The 18,927-nt window shown below is 47.0% G+C and overlaps 1 protein-coding gene across 2 annotated transcripts in view; it reads left to right on the plus strand.

The window, feature by feature from the left end:
* The window catches only part of COL4A2 (collagen type IV alpha 2 chain), a 178,544-nt gene that overhangs the window by 104,769 nt on the left and 54,848 nt on the right, over window positions 1-18,927 (plus strand). For both annotated transcript variants that reach the window (XM_082859482.1, XM_082859481.1), the window contains exons 5-11: window positions 10,865-10,999; window positions 11,088-11,132; window positions 14,246-14,362; window positions 16,210-16,281; window positions 16,635-16,670; window positions 16,779-16,841; window positions 18,742-18,777. In XM_082859482.1, coding sequence (XP_082715608.1) covers window positions 10,865-10,999; window positions 11,088-11,132; window positions 14,246-14,362; window positions 16,210-16,281; window positions 16,635-16,670; window positions 16,779-16,841; window positions 18,742-18,777 — 504 coding nt within the window. The remainder of the gene's footprint in view (window positions 1-10,864; window positions 11,000-11,087; window positions 11,133-14,245; window positions 14,363-16,209; window positions 16,282-16,634; window positions 16,671-16,778; window positions 16,842-18,741; window positions 18,778-18,927) is intronic.

Below are 18,927 nucleotides of genomic sequence, written 5' to 3' on the forward strand. Positions count from 1 at the left end.
GCAGCTTTATTTTTTATTTACTTATTTATTATTTATTTTAATTGTGCGGGTGTCCTCCTGTGACTGGGTCCCCCTGGAGTTTTCTTTTTCTTTGACTGCGTTGGGTTTTCATTGCTGCACGCAGGCTTTCTCTAGTTGCGGCGAGCGGGGGCTACTCTTCATTACGGTGCGTGGGCTTCTCATTGCGGTGGTTTCTCTTGTTGTGGAGCACAGGCTCTAGGCGTGCGGGCTTCAGTAGTTGCGGCGCTCAGGCTTCAGTAGTTGTGGCTTGCGGGCTCTAGGGCGCAGGCTCAATAGTTGTGGCTTAGTTGCTCCAAGGCATGTGGGACCTTCCTGGACCAGGGCTCGAACCGTGTCCCCTGCATTGGCAGGCGGATTCTTAACCACTGCGCCACCAGGGAAGCCCCCTGCAGCTTTATTAAAGTTAAATGTACTCTGACCGTAAGACCCAGCACTCTCATTCTTGAGTGTTTACAAAAGCATGTCCACACATACCAAAACACCATGCATGAATGATTTTAGCAGCCCAATTCACATTGACCAAAAACTGGAAACGATTCAGATGTCCTTCAGGGAGTGAATGCATAAACATCGTGGTGATGGGCTACAACAGAGCACTCCTCCGCGATGAAAGGGATCACCCTGTTGATACAGCAAAGGCGGTGGATCTCAAACGCTGAGTGAGAGAAGCCGGCGCCAGAGTTGTGACACCGAGTGATTCCATGTGTGTGACCATCTGGGAGAGGCATGACCATGAGACTAGAGGAAGACCAGTGATGGACAGAGGTTGGGGAGGGGGCTTGACCACAAAGGGTGGTGGGCAGCCCAGTGACTTGAGCTGATGCTACTCGGACCATCTGTGTGTCCAGACTCACAGAACTACATGCCAAAAAAAGTGGGTTTCGTTGCATGTAAATGTAAAAATAAGTTTTGAAATCCGGAAGAGGAAATGAAAAAGCTGTGTAACTTTCATGAACGTACAAGAACAGAAAAGTAGGTTAAAGCCAAGGAAGGGGGAGGAGAAGTAGTCACGCCTTTTCTCAGGATGGAGAAGGTGGAGCTCGAGTTAGAACTTGATGTTTTCAGGAACATTTCAAATGCAGAGGACCAGGAAAAGAGCCCTGCGCCCAGCTAAGTCGGAACCCTCCCTAGCTCTTAATCTTTTTTCCTTTGTTGGCCGATTTTTTTTTCCATAACAGACCAAGTTAATATGATGCCAGCCTCGGGCATATTCTTCTTTCGTGTGACTGTGTTTAGTCTAAATGGAAAGGAGATAGAACTGTTGGTTCCGTTCCTGGTCTGTGCCACGGATGCTAAGAGGTCCCTCTCCAAGGCCGCCCGCCCAGTGGATCATCTCGGCGGGGAGGCCAATGTTTGGAAGGCCACACGGTGTTTCTGCTCACTCTTCCCTCTAGGGGCTGTGTTTCCCGGGCTGCTGGCTGTCCCTGGACGCAGGGCAGTGACAGAGACAGGGTGTCACGACACGGTCTCCACTGCGCACGTGAGATGACCTAAGAATACAACCTAAGAGAACTAGTGAGAGGTTGGCATGTGCAACTCACACATGAAAATTGATAGTCTACAATTGAGCCCATGAATATTGGCCGCAAACTGTTTTCATTACCAATCGTCTTTTTTTTAAAAAATTAATTTTTATGGGAGTAGAGTTGATTTACAATGCTGTGTTAGTTTCAGCAAAGTGATTCAGTTATACATATAGATATATCCACTCTTTTTTTTTTCCCACTCTTTTTTAGAGTCTTTTCCCATCTAGGTCATTACAGAGTATCTAGTAGAGTTCCCTGTGCTCTACAGAGTGTCCTTCGTATCTATTTTATGTATAGTAGTGTGTGTATGTCGATCCCAATCTCCCAGTTTATCCCACCCACCCCCGCTTTCCCCTTGGTAACCATAAACTTATTTTCTACATCTGGGACTCTTTCCGTTTTGTAGATAAGTTCATCTGTACCCTTTTTTTAGATTCCACACACACGCGATATCATATGATATTGTCTCTGTCTGACTTCCTACACTCAGTAGACAGTCTCTAGATCCATCCACGTCGCTGCAAAGGGCGTTATTTCGTTCTTATTATAAGAAGCGTCAGCTTCTTATAATCCCAGTGACTCCAGAGCTGTCTCCTGTTGTAGCTGTCACTTTCTAGTCACGTCAGCACAGCCTGGGGCCGCCCTGTGTGATAATTCATGATGACGTCAAGGCTACTTGACGACACTCTGGTTGTTGATACTGTCTCCATGCTGTCAGCTGCTCAGTTAGAAAGAGCGTTTCATTGTTTCCCACGTATGGGAGCTTGACCACCAGAGCCCCAGAATCGGCTTCTTCCAGCCCATTCCTTGGCCACCGTTTCTGCTCCCTGCAGCCCTCAGCCCATCCACACCACCTGCCTCCGCGCCTTCCTGGAGAACAAGAGGCTTAGGAAGTCCAGTCTGTCTGTTAGGCAAGGCTTCGTCTTTAGGCAAATGAAATGTACTTACTGCCACAAAGCACAGAGGCAATGGAAGGCCTTTCCAGAAAACCAGCTTTTCTGAACTGTGCCAAGGCAGATCACATCCAAACTCTAAAAAGCTCAGCCTCGTGTTGGGCTGAAGCCATTGTGTTCGACTGCCCATGTGCTGCCTATTTTTAGAATAAGGAACAGTTTGCAGACTTCTTGGTCCTAGGGATGGAGAACAAGAGAGAATCTGTCTTTCCTTTGCTTTCAAATGTGAATCTTTCCAAGTCAAATCATTTCAGATAAACTACCCAATAGCATCTTATTACAGGTGACACCCTTTGTTTTTGTTTGTTATGAAAGTCACATATAAGGGAAGGCTTGACATCCTAGGTGTATCTTTTGCTTCTGAACCTGGTTTGGTCCTGACCCACTCCCACCCCTGCCATCCTGTGGGCTGTGGGGAGGACGGTCCTAATTCCTGCCAGGGTCCCACAGGATCCAGCTTCCACACAAGGAAAGGTCCGTCTTGGTTTCTTCAGGTTTCTTCATTTCACAGGCAGGCATTTTTCAGAAGCACCTTGCTAGATGTTTTTAATACGTCATTTTACAAGCATCCTCTCTTCTTCCACTTCTAAATAATATCTAGTTTATAAATTCACCTGTAAGAATGTACTAGAAGGAAGGACTTGGTCCTATGCAATCTGCCTGTGAACTGCAGAGGTGGTCTTCTTAATCCTGGCCTCCACAAGACCCCTTTTCTGTTGTTTGTTTGTTTTTAAGTCAAGTTTCTTGAGGTATAATTTACGTACAATTCCGTGAATATTGGCAAATGTGTCCAGCCATGTAACGACCACCAACGTCATGATATAAAACAGGTCCACGACCCCAGAGTTTCCTTGTGCCCTCTGTAGTCTGTCCTCTCCCTCCGCCCCCAGGCCTGGCACTCAGTTCTCTGCTTTCTGTCTCTAGAGTGTCCCCTAGATGGGATCATAGCACAGTATCGCATAAACAGGACGAACAGAACACGGCCTTTGTGTCTGGATCCTCCACTGAGTGCAGTGCCTTGGAGATCCATCCTGACCGTCATGCACAGTGGATGGCTGTGGTGCTAAGTAGTATTCCATTTCCTGAATGGACCGTGGTTTGTTTATCCACTGATGGAGACACTTCTCAGCTGAAATAAGTTGAACCACTAGGAACCGTTGCCTAAAGTTCTCCTAGTAATTGTGTGTTTGGCTTTAGCCGCTCGGGTCTGTGTCCCCAGCAGTGATGAGACTTCGGCTTCTCCGCATCCTTTGCAGCGCTTGGCGTTGCCAGTTTTCTCTGTGTGGGTGTGTCAGCCCTTCCAGCAGCCGCAGCTACACCTTCTTCTGGATTTAATTTGCCTTTCCCTAATGACCGATGGTGTTTAACCCCTTTCACGTGCCAGTTTTCCATCTGTACCTCTTCTGTGTTGAAGGGTCTGTTCAGATCTTTTACGCATTTTTTCAGTCAGGTTGTTCTTTTCTTTATTATTGATTTCTGGGCACTCTTTCTATATTCTGTGTATGTGTCTTGTGACTATTTCCCTCTCAGCGTGTGGCCTGCTTTCTATTTTAAACGGTATCTTTTGAGGATCAAATGTTTTAATCTTATCAACTTTTTGTCTCTTATGGCTTGTGATTTTCATGTCTTATCAAAGCAACCTTCGCCTAATCCAGTCGCAAAAATTCTTCCCTATGCTTTTCTTCTAGAAGTATTACAGTCTTCGCCCTTACATTTAGGTCTGCATTCCATTTTGACTGATAAATGTTTGTCTCTGGAGCCAGGTGAGGGTCAAGGATTGTTTCTTTACATATGGATGTTGTTTCCCTTATATCAACACTCGCCCTACAATCTGTGTCAGATAATTTCGGAGAGCAGGACAGCAGGATTCCCAGGAGGCCATGTAATTCTTATTGAGGAATAAGTGAACTCTTTTATCTGGAGTAGCACCCAGGGCAGAGTCCTGATGTTTTGTTATATATTAGTAAGAAGCGAAGGGAAAAGCTGGCAGAGTTAGCGTCAGCTCTGTCTGTTTTGCCTGGAGCAGGCAGTGGGCCCTATTTACTGATAGTTATTATATGTGTAACATACAGTTCAATACTAACCTTCACATCATCATTAGCTTGGAAGAGGGCGTAACTTCACTCTGCCAGGCGATCAGAAATTGCTCACAAATGCTAACGATTATCCCTAAGGAAGATGACTGATTCTAAAATTTAGACGAACAAATTATTTTCCTGAATCCTAAAAAAAAGGTCCTTTCAGCCCTTTGGGCCATTTGATATGTTCTCAGATGTGTGTGCACAGCTCACAGAATGAGCTGGGACTTGGTCTGGAATCCCCTGAAGGTCACAGAGAGCCACAGCATTGGAAGGAAGGGCCGGGAGGGGAGGGGCCGCCAGGGGATGGAGAGGATGTGGGTGTCTGGAGGAGCGCCCAGAGCCCATAAAAGGCGAGACAGGAAGAGTACACTTAGGAAGGAGAAGGGATTTCCTACTATTCAGATGTTGGCCAGGAAGGCATGAAAAGCTTATTCTTATTCTACCAGGAAAATACTGTACCGTAGATTAAAAGTCCTGATGTGCAGTGAAGCAGGATTGATCCTTGGAAACGTTTCTCTTTATCGTTCCCTTTTTTACTCCCTTTCCCAGTGCGGGTGTTAAGGCTAGTAAGCTGGATGGCAGCGGGTACCTCCTTGGGGTTTTCTGCACGTGAGGTGTGATTTCTCGGGGCCTTGATTGGTCATATCCATCTTCTACCTTTATTTTTGACGTTGAAGCTGCAGAGGTCTTCAGCCTGTGCACAGATCTATTTTGCCCCTTTTCTCAGAAGTGAAAATTCCAAGTTCATGAAAGCTTAGTGTCTCGGGACTTGAAGTGCATTCCCTCCACAGTAGCGATATTTAAGCAATGTGCGCTCAAGCCCGGACTCATACTCTCAGCCCGTCCAGACTCCAGTTTCCAAAACTAACCCTGGACGTCCCACGCATCCTCCAGGAGTGATGTCCAAAAGGGAGAGGTGCGTGTGCACCCCTCCATCCTAACAGTGACCAAAGTTGCCATTGCACTGAAGCATGAGACCAAAAAAACTTTGTTAGAAATAGTCTTCAACAAACATAACTATTAGATTTTCTCTGCCCAGCTCAGGAAGCCCGACCTCTCTTCTGAGATGCAACCTCACGCTTAAGAGAGTTTTCTTATGAAGACATACCTGCCTCCTTCCATGAAAACTTCAGGAGGGGAAGGAGGGTGGGGGCGTGCAGGGATTCTCAGACTTCACTGTGCAAAGAATCCGCCTGGTATCGTGGTCAGTGCCGCCCCGGGAGGGCTGGGTGGGCCTGAGAATCTACATCTCCCGCAAGTTTCCAGGTGGCGCTGATGCAGCTCATGGACCTCGACTCGAGCAGCAAGGGTGGCGTGGAAGGTGGACTCCACCCCTGCCGAGACCTAAATGCATCAGTCATCCCTGACCCTAACCCTCCAGACCCCGCTTGTCTCCCCTCTCAAGCGGGGGCGATACCTACTTGATACACTTGTCCTGGGGGTAAAAATGAGAGAAACCATTTTTTGAACCCTTTCATAGCGCTTCATCCCAGAAGATACAGGAGTACAGGATCCTCCCATTATCCCATTTCCTGGGAAGTGGTACATCTATATGAATCAAGTTCTCTGTGAGCGGGGGGCAGAGCCCATGGGTTTACAGCTCCTTTCCAAATGTCTGCTGGCTTTTGAGAAGTATTTTGTGGAAATACTTTTGTCAAGTATATTGCAGGAATTTTAGGAGCTTTAGAAATTTATGCAAAGACAGTTAAGCTACAGTCCTATTCTTTCTGGGGTAATTTTTATTTTTAACATCACTTATTACAAAAAGAAAGGAAGAGACGGAAATAACTTTTCCGATCAGGACTTTTCGTCTGAGGCTGGAAGTTGATAAGGGTGATGATTAGTACAGAGGAAAATCCTTTTTGTTACTCATCATTCCAGCTGCTCTTTGCAAACACCCTAGATGCCCTGGTGGGCAGGATATCCTAGGGGAAATCTCATCCCTGATGACCAAAGCATGCATACCAGGGTTCTCAGACCTTGACATAAGGGCCCTTTTAGTCCCAGCAAGACAGGATTTGCACTGAGAGCAAGACTGAGGGACCAGTCCTGGAAGACGAGGGAATAATTCAGATTCCCTCCAGGCTCTGCCCGGCTTTTCCCTAGAGCCGCAGCTAGAGGGGATTTTGTGAAATAGTTCATCTGTCAGAAGCTCAAGGTGAGCTCTTCAGAATGATGCCATTTTCACACCCTCTAGGCTATATATATTTTTAATGGAAAATAACAAGTGTTGGTGGGAATGTAGGGGAACTTAGGACCCTCACACATTGCAGGTGGGAATGTACAACGGGGCAGCCGCTGTAGAAAACAGTCTGGCACTCTCTCCCTCAGACAGTTAAACAAAGTTACCGTGTGATCCAGCCATTCCACTCCTAAGTACAGACCCAAAAGAGCTGAAAGCAGGTGTGTGCATAGAAAGCAGATAGTGGTGTGTGCACGTTCATAGCAGCACCGTCCGCAACTAACGAACTGGTTTATCCACACAGTGGAATCTTATTCTGCCATAAACGTGGATAAAGTACCGACACGTGCTACGACATGGATAAACCTCAAAAACATAATGTTAAGAAGCCAGACACAGAAGGTCATATATCACACATACGACTCCATTCATAGGCAATATCTGGAATGGGTAAATCCCACAGAAACCGAAAGCAGATGGTGGTTACCAGAGGCTGGAGGTTAGGGGGATGAGAAGGATGGTAGTGGGTATGGGATTTCCTTTGGGGTGATGAAAGTATTTTGGAGCTAGATAGAGGTGACAGAGAGAGGACATTGTGAATATACCTGAAGCCACTTTAAAATGGGTAGTTTTGTGGTATGGGAATTTCACCTCCATAAAAAGAAAAAAGTGAGAGTGTGTTCCAGAAAAGGAAAGGCTAGAGTTTTATTCCCGAAGTCAGACTTCCCATCCAAGAAACAAAAGTTAAAGAGAAGTTTACTGACAATGGGAGGAAAATGAGACCATGATGTCATTAGTCACTCTCCCCATCAAAGGGAATCAGGAAAGGTTAATGAACTCGAGACAAGGTGAGGCTTTTCCTCACTAAGACGCACGTGTCCCATTTGGGTTAATGGGAGACGGTCCCTCTTAGTTGGCGCTAGACAGTCACCCCCTGGAAGAGATGTAGATTATGGGCAATAAAAATGACGGTACTGATGAGGAACATTTTATCCCCCAAAGGTTGCTCCCTGTAAGCACTAACAAACTAGGGGCCTCCGATGGTTAGGGGAATTCTGAGGCTTAGAGCCATGGTCTGCAGTCACAGACAAAACAGAAATGAGCACAGCTGAGGAAGAGCCATAAAAATCTGAATCGGGGCTTCCCTGGTGGCGCAGTGGTTGAGAGTCTGCCTGCCGATGCAGGGGACGCGGGTTCGTGTCCCGGCCCGGGAAGATCCCACATGCTGCGGAGCGGCTGGGCCCGTGAGCTATGGCCTCTGGGCCTGTGCGTCCGGAGCATGTGCTCCGCGACGGGAGAGGCCACAACAGTGAGAGGCCCGCGTACCGCAAAAAAAAAAAAAAAGCATGTTTGTCCCCAAACTTCCAACAAATGTATCATGCCAAGACCTTAGAAAAGGATGAGCCTGGGATGTCATGTGTCCGAGGTCAGGGCTACCCGTCTTGTACCACAATCCTCCTAACCACTTTTTTCACGTTCTCCAAAGATTCAAATACGCTGGCCTTGCCGTGACACACGATGCGTGTGGTCAGGCTACCCCAGGGGAGCATCTGCTGGTTTCTGCACGGACTGGCCTCTCTGGAACTCGTGCGGGGAGAGCAGAGAATCTACCATCCCTAAAACGCTGACCTGGCCCTGAGGGAGCCCCAGTCTCCCCTTTGTCTGAGGAGGCCGGGGGCCCAAGCTTTGGGGCAGGTCTAAGCCATCTAGCGGGATCGTAACCTCCATCTGTATCCTCCACCCCGAAGACACCTCTTTACTGCTCCCTTCATGCCTGGGGTCCAACATCTAAAGGGAGGGGCAGCAGGGTCTCCCCACGCGCTTCCCTCCGATTCTGTCTGTGACATGAAGGCCGCACCTCGTGCCGCATCTGAAATTACTCACTTTCTGTCAGTGGTGTGTGACGTTAAGCACAGATTATAAACATTCTGCGAAGATAGACAAACGTCTTAGCTGCACAGTTTATATAAGAAAGGTTCTTTACAGGCAATGAAAGAGAAGACTAGAAATACCGACTCAGAAGCCCCTTAATCTAAAGGCAAGACCAGAATTTGAAGTGTGAGAGCAGATGGGCCTTGGCAGAGAAGGGCTCTGTGTGATGAATAAACAGCACCCGCGCATTTAAGGAGGAGTCAAGCCAGAGTCAGTTGGTTGGGGATTTTTCTTAAATTGGGGCTAACCTGGGAGGTTCATTAAAATATAACAGTATTGCATAAGCACAGGAGATTTTTATGGTCGTGAAACTGTTCTTTATGATACTGTTGTGTTGGATACACACCATTATACTGTCATCAAAACCCATAAAATGTACAATACAAAACTTGTACCCGATTACGAATCTTGGACTTCAGTTCATAACATTGGTTCATCAGTTGTGATCAATTCACCACACGAATGCAAGTTGTCAAGGATAGAGGAAACTGTGAGGGAGTGGGGGGCAGTTGGAGGAGCAGAGGGGTACTTGGGAACTCTGCCGTGTCTGCTTAATTTTTCTGTAAACCTAAAACTGCTCTAAAAAAATAAAGTCAATTAATTTAACAAAAAATATTAATCTAGAACTAATGCATCAATTAGTTCCAATAATAAGAGAGCTAGATCCCCCTTTTTAATCTTTTTATTTTGATTGTGGCAAAACACGCGTCACATAAAATTTACCATCTTAATCATTTTTGTACAGTTTGATGGCATTAAGCGTGTTCACATTTGGTGCAAACATTATCACCATCGTCTCCAGAACTTTTCATCTTTCAAAACTGAAACTCTGTCCCGATAAAACTCTAACTGCCCTTTCCCCTCCCCCAGCCCCTAGTCGCCTGTACTGTACTTTCTTCTCTATGAATGTGACTCCTCTAGGGACCTCATGTTGGTGGAATCAGACAGGATTTGTCCCTTTGTGGCTCATTTCACTCAGTGTAATGTCCTCAGGGTTCATCCGTGTTGTAGCCTGTGTCAGAATTTCCCTCCATTTTTTTTTTTTTTTTTTTTTTTTTTTTTGCGGTACGTGGGCCTCTCACTGTTGGGGCTTCTCCCCTTGCGGAGCACAGGCTCCGGACGCGCAGGCTCAGCGGCCATGGCTCACGGGCCCAGCCGCTCCGCGGCATGTGGGATCCTCCCGGACCGGGGCACGAACCCGTGTCCCCTGTATCGGCAGGCGGACTCTCAACCACTGCGCCACCAGGGAAGCCCTCCCTCCTTTTTAAAGGGAATTATGGTCCATTGTGTGGATAGAGCACATTGTGTTTATCCATCATCCGTCAGTGGATACTGTGCTTCCACCTTTTGGCAATTGTGGGAAATGCTGCAGTGAACATGGGTGTAGAGAGACCTGTTCAAGTCTTTGCTGTCGATTCTTTTGAGTGTTATCCCAGAAGCGGAATTGCTGGGTCACAAGGTAATTCTCTGTTTAATTTTTTGAGGAACCACCCTGCTCTTTTCCACAATGACCACACCACTTACATTCCCGCCAGCAGAGCACAAGGGTTCCAATTTCTCCACATCCTGGCCAACATGTAATTTTGTCTTTTCTTTTTTTAGAATAATAGCCACCCTGATGGATACGGACGTACATTTTATATATTTCAGAAACCTTTTCTTTTTCTCTCTGTGCGTGCATGCACGCACACTCTGTGTGTGTGTGAACAGAAGGAGAGATTCTCTAATCACATAAACATTCAGGGACCACTTTGATAGCTGGATGCCAGCTCCATGTCCGTACCTATTGGACGCATTATACTGAGCTGGAGAGAAACTCTTAGAAATTTGATTGGCACTCTCTTTCATACTGAAAGGACTTTTTTTAAAAGCCAAGTAAGTTTATTCTTTCATCCCAGCCCAATATTAGCATTTCACCATAACATCACTGTAGTAATTTAGGATCATTTTTCCCTCACATTTAATGTTTTTCCCTTTGAACTCTATGGTTTCTCTGTTAGCCGGGAATCGCTTTGTGGTTCTCATGGCAGAAGGTGGTGGTTTACACGTAATGTTCTCTGAAGATTATAGCTCTTTAAGAATGAAGAGCGTAGCTTCGAAAGCAACATGGTTGAAAATGCTCATGCATGGTTATGAATTGTGGAAACTGAACGTGTGTTGTTTCTACAGGGCCAGCCAGGGCCAGTGGGCCCACAGGGATACACCGGGCCCCCCGGCTTACAAGGGTTCCCAGGACTGCAAGGCCGCAAAGGTGACAAGGGTGATAGGGGGGCTCCCGGCATCACAGGACCGAAGGGAGACGTGGTACGTACAGTAACTGTCAGTATTTCTCTCGCTGTTTGAAGGGTGGAGGCGTCTTGGCCATCGTTAAGTCTGTTTGCCTTCTTTACAGGGAGCCAGAGGCGTTTCTGGATTTCCTGGTGCCGACGGAATTCCCGTAAGTTTTTCATAAGATTAGAATTTTAAAACACTGTACACATGCAAAACAATACGTTTATGACTTACAGACACATGTCTCACTAGTCCCCCTTTCTTGTTTATAACAAAAAACTTACGGGGCTACATGTGCGTATTTTTTTCTCGTGGAATCCAGTCAAATATTGGACAGATTGTTTGCTTTGTAAACGTCCTTCTGGACTTGGCTTCAGAATTGAGGCTACTTTGCTAAAACTGGACACTGTTTTGTAGTAAAAAGCTGCAGTGTTGCACAGATGTGCTATAAAAAGCCAGTCTGAACATTTTGTTTGAACTCCAGAACCACCTGAATATAAAGTAGTCCAGCCAAGAGCGGGGCTGTCCTCAAGCTTGTGCTTGGTAGTTACCGCACATAAATGAGAAGACGAAAGGCATGCTTTGTCCATGAGAAAATCTCAAAAGGCAATCAAATGTGTTTTTCTAACCTAGTTTACTTTACTTCTTGTGGCATAAGAAAATAAACAAAGCAGCCTGACTCACAGCCTTCTTCACGGGACCCAGGAGCAGATTTCCCAGGGCCAGCTTCCTGCAGATCCCAGCCTCCGGGATAAATGTGTTTATCGCACTTTTAGACCTGCTCCATCCCTCTAACCGCTGAAGTTTAAGGACATCTGCCACTGGAACTTCACACACACGCAGACGTCTGCCCCCTTACCCTACACACATGTTGTCTATCACCGTGCCTGTACACTTATGTGTGCGTGCACGCACACACACACACACACACAGAGGGAGAGAATCCTCAACCCCCCAGGCTACACAAGTGGGCCTGCTCCATCGCAGGAGAAAAGGGAGAGGGCATGAGTGGACAGCAGTCACAGGGGATTCCTGCTTTTCCTTCAGATCTTTAGCTCCACCCTCAAGGAGGCTTTTGCAGCAGAAGGCAGAGCTAAGGAAAGGAAGCCACACTTGCCAAGACGTGAGACCTACATGGCTGGTGATCCTCTGTGTCACCTCAGTGAGGCCTCGAACAGACACATCAGTGACAACACACAGCTGTGAGCAAATCAGGAAATAACTCTCACATGAGTCAGAATCTTGAGAAATTGGCAGAGTTGAAGAATCCGCAGATTTCAAGGGTTAAACAAATAACAAAAGTATTTCCCTACCAACTGCCTCAAAGGAAATCGCCCGTTTTTAACCTACTTTTTTGGACTCTTTGGATCGTTCCTCAGTGTGGTCTCTTCTGGAAGCAGAAGTCCGAGCTTTAGATGGAGTGACATTATGGGAAAATAGTGTAACTGATCTGTATCGTGTTTTCATTCGTTTTTCCACTTCATACTCATTTAATATCAGAAGCAAATATTTCGCAAATTAGGGAGGAAATAGTCATCATACAGAGGGGTGATCATGGTGTACAGATAACGGGTCATTTTCTACAGAATGTCAGCGCTGCTAAAAACAGTCTCTTTAACTGCCGAAGTCTGATAGATGCCCCACAGTAAGTTAATGTAAATGCCACTTTCGGTATGTAAGCACCTAATGGACGCAGAGTTTGAAGGACCTGACAGTTTTAGCTGTTTAGAAGTTGAATATAGAAAGTGATGTGCAGTAAATCTAAGAATTGTATCATACAGAAATGGACCTAATTAGATGTTGAACACAAGAGGGACATTTAGCTCAACAGAATTGAAATTTTTCTTTGAAGGACAATTTCAAACTAAGACCAGGTTGGCATGCAATTTCAAATGACTTAGATCGATTCTAAGCGTGTCAGAAAGACCAACAGCAGACGGGTCATTCAGGAGGAGAGTAAGGGACTCAGTGGTACGTTTTAATGAAGGCATCACGGAATCCTAACCGTCATGAGGAGAACACCTGCAGAGCTTGGTTTCTGAATTTGAGGGTCAGCTTCTAGAGGCCCCTAAAACGAGGCCTTTACATCGAAGACCAAAACGCTGCTGGCTCTCCAATACCAGAGAGATTGTGTCTCGTGATTTACAGGGACAGTCAGGGTTTCTCTGACCCACCAGAGGGTTGACTGAAAAGCCTACTGGATCTCTTATCTGACGGCACCAGTGAAAGCAATGGCTCTGAACATCGGAAGCAAAGAAATGTGCAAACAAAAGAAAAATTCTGTTTCTCTTATTGTATTTCTTAATATCATTCAGGGTACAGGCACTCTGTGTAGGGCTTGTTCGTTTCCTTTGAAACTTTCCAAATTTCTCAAGGTGAACCTAAAAGACAGCCCACTGGCCTCAAAAATCACTCTGGAATATATATTTGGTCTATTATCAAGAAAACCAAAATTTTAAAGAAATTGTACAATAAGAAATCATATATCTAAACATCTATCGTGTAAAGAAACAGCAAAACAGGCTCTGGTCTCATAGTCCATAAACTGTAGATTATTAACCTGACCCCTCCATGTCTCCAGAACCAGATTCACGCGGTTGAGACGCCCAGAGACCTAGCCTGACCCCCGAGTTACATGAAAGACACATGTGATCGCATTGCCTTCCTTCCCCCACCCGGCATCCCAGAACACCTGACTTGCTTTCTATTCGTGTTTAAAATCTAAAAAGTCCTGTTCCTGAAGACGACAATAAGTCAATTGACTTATTGAAGAAAGTCAGTAAGGAAATCAGCTCTTCTACCTGCCGCTAAGTCACTGATGAGATCCCTCTGCAGGTGTGACTCTCACCCGTTTAAGACGTGGGTCTGTACAGCTCCATCTAGAATTCGGTTGGGCACAGCTGACCCTTGCTATCCCCGAGCAGCATCTGCTTCTAGAGTGTTTTCTAGAATTTTCCAACCTACCCTTTTCTGTTCCTGCTAAAACAGCCCTCCCTGTCGCCCAAGGAAGCAAAGCAGCAGAAACCCCAAGACGGTTGACATCTTACCAAACCCCGTGGGAAACAGAACTGTGTTGTGCAGGCCCCTCTGCCGCTTAGGACACCTGAGTGCCCTTGATGACTTAGTTTTTCATTCATTCATTGGTTCATTTTGAGTTGTCTTGGCGCTTGGATTCATGCCAGGGACATCTCTTCTGAGAAGATTTTAAGCTGTTTTATCACAGTTACATGAAAACTAGACCCCTGCGGGCTGAGGACTCACTCGCTTCTCTGTTTCCAGGGACATCCTGGCCAGGGCGGGCCCAGAGGACCGCCTGGCTACGACGGCTGCAACGGGACAGTGGGTGACGCAGGCTACCCGGGACCCAGCGGCCCTGGCGGCTTCCTCGGCCCCCGTGTGAGTATGGGAACCGCTTGGGCTATTCCACGGGTCGGCTCTGGAATCTGTGTGGTGGAAATGCGTGAAAGGTCTTGCTTTCAGGAGGCCCTGCAGAGGATGCCTTTGAGAAGTTGTCTTAGCAAAGCTCTCTGAAGAGGGTGAGCTGCCTTCTGCTCCCAGGACAGTGATGGGAGGCGGGAGCACATGCCAGGCCTGCCTTTACACCCCGGGAAGCCGTGGCTCCCCACTCGTGGTTAGCAGTCAGGGTAAAGCACAGCTCCCCTGCTGAGGTTGGCTTGAGGATACCTAGGCGTGCTGTTCCTGCATTCACATAACTCCATGTTCCCATTCATTCTTTTTTTTTTTTTTTTTTTTTTTGCGGTACGCGGGCCTCTCACTGTTGTGGCCTCTCGCATTGCGGAGCACAGGCTCCGGACACGCAGGGTCAGCGGCCATGGCTCACGGGCCCAGCCGCTCCCGGCATGTGGGATCCTCCCGGACCGGGGCACGAACCCATGTCCCCTGCATCGGCAGGCGGACTCTCAAGCACTGCGCCACCAGGGAAGCCCACAATTCATTCTTTAAGCCTTAGGTAGAAAGTAATGGGTTTGGCTTATGTGGTTCACTCCTGCAGCCTCCTAAGTGTTTCTTCCTTTCCTCCCGTGCTCCGATTCAAATAACAGTGAATCATAGTGGAATCGTGGAACTAAAATTTTAAAAAGCTTAAATCTTGACAAAATTCTCTATTAGTCATCATCATTATTAGATTCTAACATCCTTTGTGACGTGAAAGAACAATGATGTTCTCCGGGATATACAAGATAGACTTTATTTTTCGTAATGGAAGAACTTCCATATAATGATCTATTTCGTGGCTTCATTTAATTTCTAGGGCCTTTGCAAAGAATCTTGAAATATTTTTCGGCATTCTATTGCTACCTTTTTACCACCAGTATATTGCAAATTCAGGGTTAAACTAACATTTTTTGGCAAAACTTTTTATTTAAAAACAACATTTTTAGGTGAGGGCAGGGCAGCCATAACACCCTTCGTTGCGTTTCGCCGAGGCTGCTGGATTTCTGGTCCCGCTCACACCACCGCCTTCCACTTCCTCCACTGGCTGCTGGTTTTTCATGTGATTAAACTTTTCCATAAGCTACATTGCATTCTATTCTATTCTAATATCATAGCTTTCATTACCAATAAACATAGCCATCACTTTGAAATATTGATTTTATATGTAGGTGTTAAAACACGTGTATATGCGTATGTACGTACTCACGCATCGTGTATATTTGACACAATTCCATTTTTAAAGGATGACCCAGTATCTCTCCCACAAATGGTGCTTCAGCGTGAATGTGTTGATATTTTAGTACATAAATGCCAAAGAAGACACAGAATAGTATTTTTACAAAGAAAAGGAACAGGGTGGTAGAGGAAAGGATTTGTTTACTGAAACTTCACGTGGGTTTCTGAAAATAATTTAAATCCTATAAAGTATTTCCATTTTAACTGCAAGAAAGATGCTATTGGGTAAAAATGAAAGTAAAACTCTCACCCTTGTGGTTAAGGTAGAGATTGGTGTTCAGAATAACCGGAATTGGCCGTGAGAAGAGCTAGACATTGCCTATAAAAGGCAACATGTAGGGGCTTCCCAGGTGGCGCAGTGGTTGAGAGTCCGCCTGCCGATGCAGGGGACACGGGTTCGTGCCCCGGTCCGGGAGGATCCCACGTGCCGCGGAGCGGTGTATCTCCAAAAAAAAAAAAAGGCAACACGTGATCATCCAAATAACAGTTGTTGCGCTGAATGCTAATGGACTGTTTTCTTCGTTTTTCTTCCTATGATATATGTGCTAATTTAGGGGCCCCAAGGACCCAAAGGGCAGAAAGGCGAGCCCTACGCTCTGTCTAGTGAGGACCGCGACAGATACAGGGTAAGTCGGTAGAGGTGGGGCGTGAGCGAGAACCACAGCTTAAATTCGCGATTAACAAAGTTCATTTCCAAGTGAACTCTGGAGTGGAGGGATGCAGAGAGGGATGGACTAGCCCAGAATCACAACTGATTTGAAATTCTCTTACTGCCCTCCAGGCTGTTTTCAACCTTACAGTAACTGTGGGCACACTCGTCCCCCATTCGCAACACCCCAGATATCTGGGTGATGAACATCACCAAGTCCTGAGACGGCAGATACACTTTATATACTTATTTTCAACATTGCAATACAATGTCACTAAACCTACAGATGCCTAAAAGCTAAAATTCTAAAAACTATTTCTTCTCATTTAGGGGGAAGCTGGAGTGCCCGGACTGGTCGGTTTCCAGGTAAGCGTTCTTTTTATTAGAGAAGAGACGAAGCGAAAGTTGAAGAACTCCGGACTCCGTGCCCCAGTCGGCCTCTGCTAACAGCCTTCTCTGGTTGCCTGTCCTTAGGGGCCTCCCGGCCGCCCTGGGCCTGTGGGACAGATGGGTCCGGTTGGCGCTCCAGGAAGAGCAGTAAGTACCAGGCTCGTGTGCTCGCCCTTGAGGTTGTCAAGCATCCTCTAGAGATGCAGCTCCTTCAACTGCAGACGCTGGTGAAAGCCTCACGATACAACCTGATACTTGTGGTCGCCAAGACCAGACAGGTCGTCCTTTGTACACGTTGCTGACACCAAGGTTGAAGAATGAGAACTCAAAATGTGTGGTCATCAGATCACTGCCAACTAGGTCAAATTTTGACCTGGTGCTGGCTGGGCGCCCTTGCAGTCACGCACGAGCTCTCCCAGCACCACACCTGACCAGCTGACGGGGGCCTGTCATCCCTGGCAAAGCAGACCAGAGTCCAATAGGTCGATAAGGAAGAAATGGGCTCTGCTGGACATGGCCATTAGAAGCAGGGCCATCACACCTGGCATGGCCATTAGAGCAGGTGTACCACACCTGGCATCGCCATTAGAAACAGGGGTGCCACACCTGGCATGGCCATTAGAGCAGGTGCGCTGCACCTGGGCAGAGCCATCATAATAGGTGAGACATTGGACACCAATTAACAAAGTGGCCCCTGTGCCCCACCTGAGTGGTGGTCTACAGGTGTCCCCTCCTCCTGCAAATCAAATAATAGAGTAAAGTGCAACAGGACACATCCCTGGGTGAAGCAGGACCTGCTTCGAGGAGGGGAGGGGAGGGAGAAGGAGAGTCCCAGGGCCTGGCCGCCTCAGGCCCTTCCCGCTGCGCAAAGGACCAGAAGATGAACTGGTTCCTGCAAGGTGTCTGACTCTCTCCTTCCCCTCACTTTTTGTTAATAAACAAACAGGCCTTAAATTACTCAAAGAGCGCTTTTGACTGCAGGGGAGAGAGCCCTTCTCAGAGGAAACCACTGCTCAAGATCGAGGCAGCTGCGGTGTCAGCTTCTCGACACACACTGAGAAACAGTGGACACGCATGTGTCTGGGAAGATGCGGTCACACCAACAGTCGGGGGTGGGAGCGCTCATTCATTCCCTTCTAATTGTCGATAATAAGATGATAATAATAATTGATCATGTTTCTACAAAGCACAGTTCCCTGGTGTCATGACAGTCATTTTTCCAAGCAGCCCTGTGGCTATGAGAGATCTGGCCGAAGGGGATGAGATGAGGCTTATGTGACAAGATGCTCTTTGCTCTCCGGCACACCCAGCTGTCGGCTTACAGCACATGTGCCACAGGGTTTGGGGGTGTCATGCTTTACGCACACAGTTCAGGGAAGTGTGAAACAGCAGATTGTACCCACTGGGTCCCTAGCCGAGGTGACAGCCTCAGGGTCTTTGTATGAACCATTAAAATCTCCCACAGCCCCCTACCCTGTCCACTTATTTGTACTTCAACACAAATTGCTCTTCTAAAGCATTTTTAAAACTTGTATCCTAAGTGTGGTATTGACGCTGAACGCTTTGCAGAAAGACATATGGTGATGTTGGCAGGCGGATTCTCAACTCTGCAGAGTGACCTGGATGTCAATTAATTCTGTCTGTGCACATTTGCTGGCCCACCAGCAGAAAGTGCAGGATGGTGCCCTGTGGGGGACCGCAGAGGAAGCCGGGAGAAGCCGTCTCTGGAGTGACAGGGCCTGAGACCTTGCAAAGGGATCAGAGCAAACATGAGTAGGACAGGGGTCAAGTCAAAAGCCTGAACTCAGAAAAGCAAACCAGAAACAGCTGAGTGTGGACAGCCAGCAAATCCTGAGAACTGGGCCTGACCCCCGCCCTCTCCCCTCCAGCCCTGCCTCCCCGCCGAGACAAATGTGTTAGAAACCTCTCTATATACTACCCGGTGTTCTAAATATACAGAGAGTGGCTTTCCCAGAGCTTTCCAGCAGATGTTATCTGGGTCCTGGGATAAAGAAAACAGTTTCCAAATTTCTTTGTATTTGTGCAGGGACCCCCTGGACCCCCTGGACCAAAAGGACAGCCAGTAAGTTGGTGGGGGGGGGGGATGGTGAGGGAAAGGGGAGGGGGGCCTCACGTGTTTGTGTATGTCCTTCTTGACCATGTAACTACTTGGTTGATAGCTGTACTGTTTATCTCATGATGCGGACCATTTTGTAGGGTTTTAAGACAATGT

Source organism: Leucopleurus acutus (genome assembly GCF_964270905.1).
Source record: "Leucopleurus acutus genome assembly, chromosome: 18".
In the NCBI taxonomy this organism is placed as follows: domain Eukaryota; kingdom Metazoa; phylum Chordata; class Mammalia; order Artiodactyla; family Delphinidae; genus Leucopleurus; species Leucopleurus acutus.